The following is a 4,882-nucleotide window of genomic DNA, read 5'->3' on the forward strand; positions in this document are numbered from 1 at the left end:
AACTAGTGTCTAGTGCTATGGTTCTCGAGTTTTACCAATAACTATTAACCAACATGTCTCTGCCGGCAGATCATGCTCTTCCTTTGTAACGCTGACCATTGATTTGTCCATCACCATTTCATGAGGTTTCTGTGTTAAACACATCCTTTTCTTTGTTCCGGAAGTATTTGAGTTTTCCATCACCGCAACAAAAGTTTGATTGAGAAAGGGTGGAATTAGACTCTTCTGCTTTCATCAAATGTATCTTAGAAGAAGGCTACATTATAACTCTTGCATTATTTGTCTCTAATGCAAACAACCCCTGAAGTTATTGCCTCTGGCACACGATAGGGCAAAAACCACAGTTACTGAAAGGTACACTCCGAAATTTGCTGTTAAAGCTAAAAGTACAATTTTGAACCTAAAGAAAATATTTCTCACGAGAAGTACATACCCATATTCACACTAATTTTTACATCAAATTTAAAAATTTAATAACAGGAAGATTAAAGTGACAATAAATATCACCCAGCTATGAAGTTATAGACAAAAGACTTGTATTAGTATATTTATTTAAAAACTTAAGTCGCTTGGTACAAACACCAAATTCAATTTTTAACCTTTTCCCAGTCCCCGCTATGCTTATTTTAATCTTTCTAAGAACATAAAAAGTAGCAGAAAATGCTCATGTGAATATGAAAATCTTAATCCTATAAACGGTATGTACGCTGTTCAAGTTTTATATTAAAATCAACCCCCTTTATTCTTGGAAGGTTCATTTCCACAATCTTGATATGTTTAAAAGCTTAAGGAACAATTTGAACCTTCGAGATAACAATCCCATCATGGAAAATTCATCTTTGAAAACAGAGGGAGGACAATACGCTCGGCGCAGTATGTCAATCTAAGTCCTCTAAAGGAGAATAACCTTAAGTTTTGGTTAAACAAACTGGCATCTTAAGCAACTGCCAATTGCATGCAACCTAAATAGAAAAACACTAGTCCAGAGTGTATCTTATTGATCCCAAATTGGTAGGCCCATATCCATAGGCAAACATCATGCTAGAGAAGAAGTGAGGATGTCAACATTTACAAGAAGAGTTCTCAACTCAGACATCTTTAAACCGTAAGCATAACCCTTGCGGTCATCATCCATTTATTTTATCATCATCATCATCTAGTACCCTCCTTGTATGAAGGCATTCAACCGGTTCAGCTCTTCCCTATGCTCACTCACGACAGCACGGACAACATCTCCAATTGACACCATCCCTATCATACCCGTCTGATCAATAACTGGAATGTGCCTGATACGGTTATCTGGAAAGTGATATATTGAAAAGTACATAAGCTTATGTGCTCAGCCTGAAAGAAATAGATTTAGAAAGGGAGGAAATTTGGGAAAAGTAGAAGAAAATAGCACCTGTCATCAGTTGCATTGCTTTCAGAACTTTGGTTTCAGGTGTGACGGTGATAAGCTTGTTCTGCAAACACACACACACAACGATTAGTCATTTGTGTTAACAATGTATTGCATTTTTACTACCAAATGCCAGATATACAAGTGTTTGATTGGAAGCAAGTTTTACATGCTTCGGCAATTTTTTCTTTTTTCTTTTTCTGAGGAAAAGAGGCTTTAGAGTTTTACCTCCTCCGTCATGATGTCCCCGACCTTTGTTGATTTGGATGATCTTCCCTGCACTATGATTTTCCGCAGATAATCTGGTTCAAGAAAATTAATGAGAAGGTGAAGGGTGTTGAAGAGAAAGAATAATCAGAATAACTGGGCTAGTGTTTCACATGTCTAACTGTGTGCAGTTCTATGTATTTACAACTAGTAATTTAACTTGCAAAACTAGAGAGCAGAAAATGGAACTAGAAAACATTGCCTATAGCTTTACTCAGTTGCATTTTCGTAAATACATTTCCGGAGGTGAACACAGCTATAAAATGAAAGAAACAGACAATGACGAAGGAATTATGAAGCTGCCACTAAATCTCAGTAACCTTTCCCAATTCTACATTCATGCCAATGCTCCAAATACAAGCAATCTTATGCTTTATATTAGCTGTCATTCACATAGTCACATAGAGATTCTTAAACTTCAGGTGAATACCAGTAACCTACCCAGTTTCACATTCTTTTTTGCTTACATTCACATAGATATTCTTAAACTTCATATCAAGTAGTATATTAATAAGAAAGGTCACTGGTGATATCCCGATAATCTTACAGACAAGGTGAATTTTATGACTGAGCACGATACGAGCTAAAATCAGTCATAGAAGGACCCAATATATATGGTGCCTGTTTGAAGGTGTCCGGACGATCCAACATTTCGGGTAACATTTATCTTTAAAGAGAACTATGATGAAGCTAGATTTGAAGAAACAATTGTCGAACGAGTTCAAAAACTGATACTGGTACAAGAAATTAAGTAGCATCACAGACAGTTATTTGTTTTAAAGCACCATAGTCCGTTAAGGAGTTCATGCCTTCTATGTTGCTCGGACTCTCAAAAAATGTTGCCACATCCGTGTCGGATTCTCCAAAAATGCACTACATTTGGAGTATCTGACACGCACCCGTCGACATTTTTTTTTTCGGTGAAGAGTCCGAGCAACATAGCATGCCTTATAAGAAAGGCTGTTTACCTCTCTCTGTAATAATGCCAGCAATTGACTTATTTTCCCCAGACTTCACGACCACCAAGGCTCCTACATTATGCTGTGTCATCTGCATAGACACAAAGAATCAATTATATCAAGTTCTCACTACCCAAGCAACAATGCAATAATGAGTATCTGACTCATACATGGATAAAAGTTACACTTGTTAGCATAAGTAAGAAGTTTGGTTAGCTTTCACATAAATACATTAAAATGCAAAATTAACTGTGTATGCATAGTGTCAACGGGTAGATGCAAAGGCATTGTGCAGATGATTCATCAAGTTACTAACCGATTTCACAGCATCATAAACACTGTCATCTGTAGTGCAGAAGAGCCAGGAGCCATCAGCACTTTTACCTTTGCCCTTCAAAATGTCAGATATCTTGGTGCTTTCAAAACCATGTTCTTCGATACGAGCAGCTGAAGTTGTTTCATGGCGCGCAAACAAAAGTGGCCTCGACACTGGACTCACCAATCGCACATGTCGTAAAACAGCACTTTTGAGGACACTTCCATGAGAAATGATTTGCTTGAATCCTCCTTGCATTTTTGCCTAACATGAATTTAGATTAGCAATATAACAACTTTGGCAAGCTTTCGGCAGGTGGTCTAGCTTTAATGGCTTAAAAACTACATTTCTGAAATCAAAACTAATCATTGATCCAATAGAATCTTATAGGATTATACAATACAAAGTGATACCCAAGTATTTGCAAATAATCAAATTGTGTCCAACTCTTTTCTACATAGTTTTTTTTTTTTTAAACTACAGAAAGCATTTTTATCTCAAGCAACTTGCAAAAGACCCACAAATATCAAACAAGGATTGTGGGCTAAACAGCATCTGGGGAATATTCAACAAAAAGTTTCCTTTACTAATAAATAAAGAAGCTGACATCTAGAGGCCTGTCTATTTCCTAGTGCTGCTATTCACTCAGTCTACTCCACCATAACAAAAACATTTCAAATTAAACCAAAACAGTACTATAAAAAGTAGTAGTAATGGTTTTATTTTCTTCACTGAACAAATCTAAAGATCTCATTATCAAAGATGTTTCTCCTTATTTATTAAAGAAAGATAGCAAAACAAAAGAGAAATGAACAGATCAGTGTTCCCAGAAGAAGACAAGTTGATAAATTGGCCATATATATATATATATATATATATATATATATATATATATATATATATATATATAGAGAGAGAGAGAGAGAGAGAGAGAGATGGATCAAAAAAAGAAATCCAATCGGCGCCACCAAACAAAGAAACAGAGTCAATCTGTTATTCAATGAGTTCTTACAGTATTTGTTTTACATCTTTTAGAAAGACAAGTGACAAATCAAAAAAGAAACAGAGTCAATCTGTTATTCAATGAGTTCTTACAGTATTTGTTTTACATCTTTTAGAAAGACAAGTGACAAATCAAAACGGCAAAAGGGTACTCCAAATGAACTTTTCAGTCTAACGTCTATTGATATAGTGATCTTGAAATCCATACATCTTCCTTTGTTATTATTTTTTATTTTTATCAACAATTAACAGATGTCTACAAGGAAAACCCATGATCTGGTTCAGCTTTTAAAAAAGAAAAAAAAGAAAAAAAGACACTGTTGAATGGTGATACACCAAAAAAAAGTTGTTTTTACACCCATAACGCGCACACACTGACATGAGTGATAAAAGGGAAATTAGAGGAGAAGAAAAACAAGAAAGAGCAAATCTGTGAAGAAGCTCACCTCGCTGTTGTTTTTTCAGAAAAAGAACAGGGTGGAGTTGTGGACTGCAAAGAAAAAGGGTGTGGAGAACAATTCTTGGACTTTATCCTATTGTTATAGTAGTGACTAGTGTGGGGTTACTTACTATGTATGTATGTCAGTGTCATTTGTCAAGGCAATCGTACCATACACACTATTTTTGTCGCCAAGCACGAGAAGATCGTGACCCTTGACCTTTCCACCCGTCAGTCACCTTCACTGCCCCTAATTACCATTAGGGGTCGTCTGCCTGCTCGGATTATATTTATCCATTGCTTTCTTTATTGTAGGCTTAACACATGCTCAGCCCCTTAAAACCTGTGAGAATATTTCATTTTGACATTTAATTAGGCCATGTTTTAATTAAACACTTCAATTTTTTTGGGAATTTTTTTTTGTGTATTTTCATTCATCTATTAGGTATTTAAGTTAATCACAAAAAATATATACCTCCTTTAATTATACACATCAACTT

At 35.6% G+C, this 4,882-nt stretch overlaps 1 protein-coding gene across 1 annotated transcript; it reads right to left on the reverse strand.

The window, feature by feature from the left end:
* Positions 1-822: 822 nt before the first annotated feature.
* On the reverse strand, positions 823-4,546 carry LOC132056806 (CBS domain-containing protein CBSX3, mitochondrial). Its single transcript, XM_059449160.1, has 6 exons — positions 4,390-4,546; positions 2,942-3,205; positions 2,635-2,716; positions 1,628-1,701; positions 1,403-1,463; positions 823-1,299 (listed from the first exon to the last, which is right to left on the reverse strand). Exons 2-6 carry the CDS (start codon positions 3,197-3,199, stop codon positions 1,157-1,159), a joined length of 618 nt encoding a protein of 205 aa, XP_059305143.1. The 5' UTR covers positions 3,200-3,205; positions 4,390-4,546; the 3' UTR covers positions 823-1,156.
* Positions 4,547-4,882: the final 336 nt, after the last annotated feature.

This window comes from Lycium ferocissimum, chromosome 5, assembly GCF_029784015.1.
Source record: "Lycium ferocissimum isolate CSIRO_LF1 chromosome 5, AGI_CSIRO_Lferr_CH_V1, whole genome shotgun sequence".
Classification (NCBI taxonomy): domain Eukaryota; kingdom Viridiplantae; phylum Streptophyta; class Magnoliopsida; order Solanales; family Solanaceae; genus Lycium; species Lycium ferocissimum.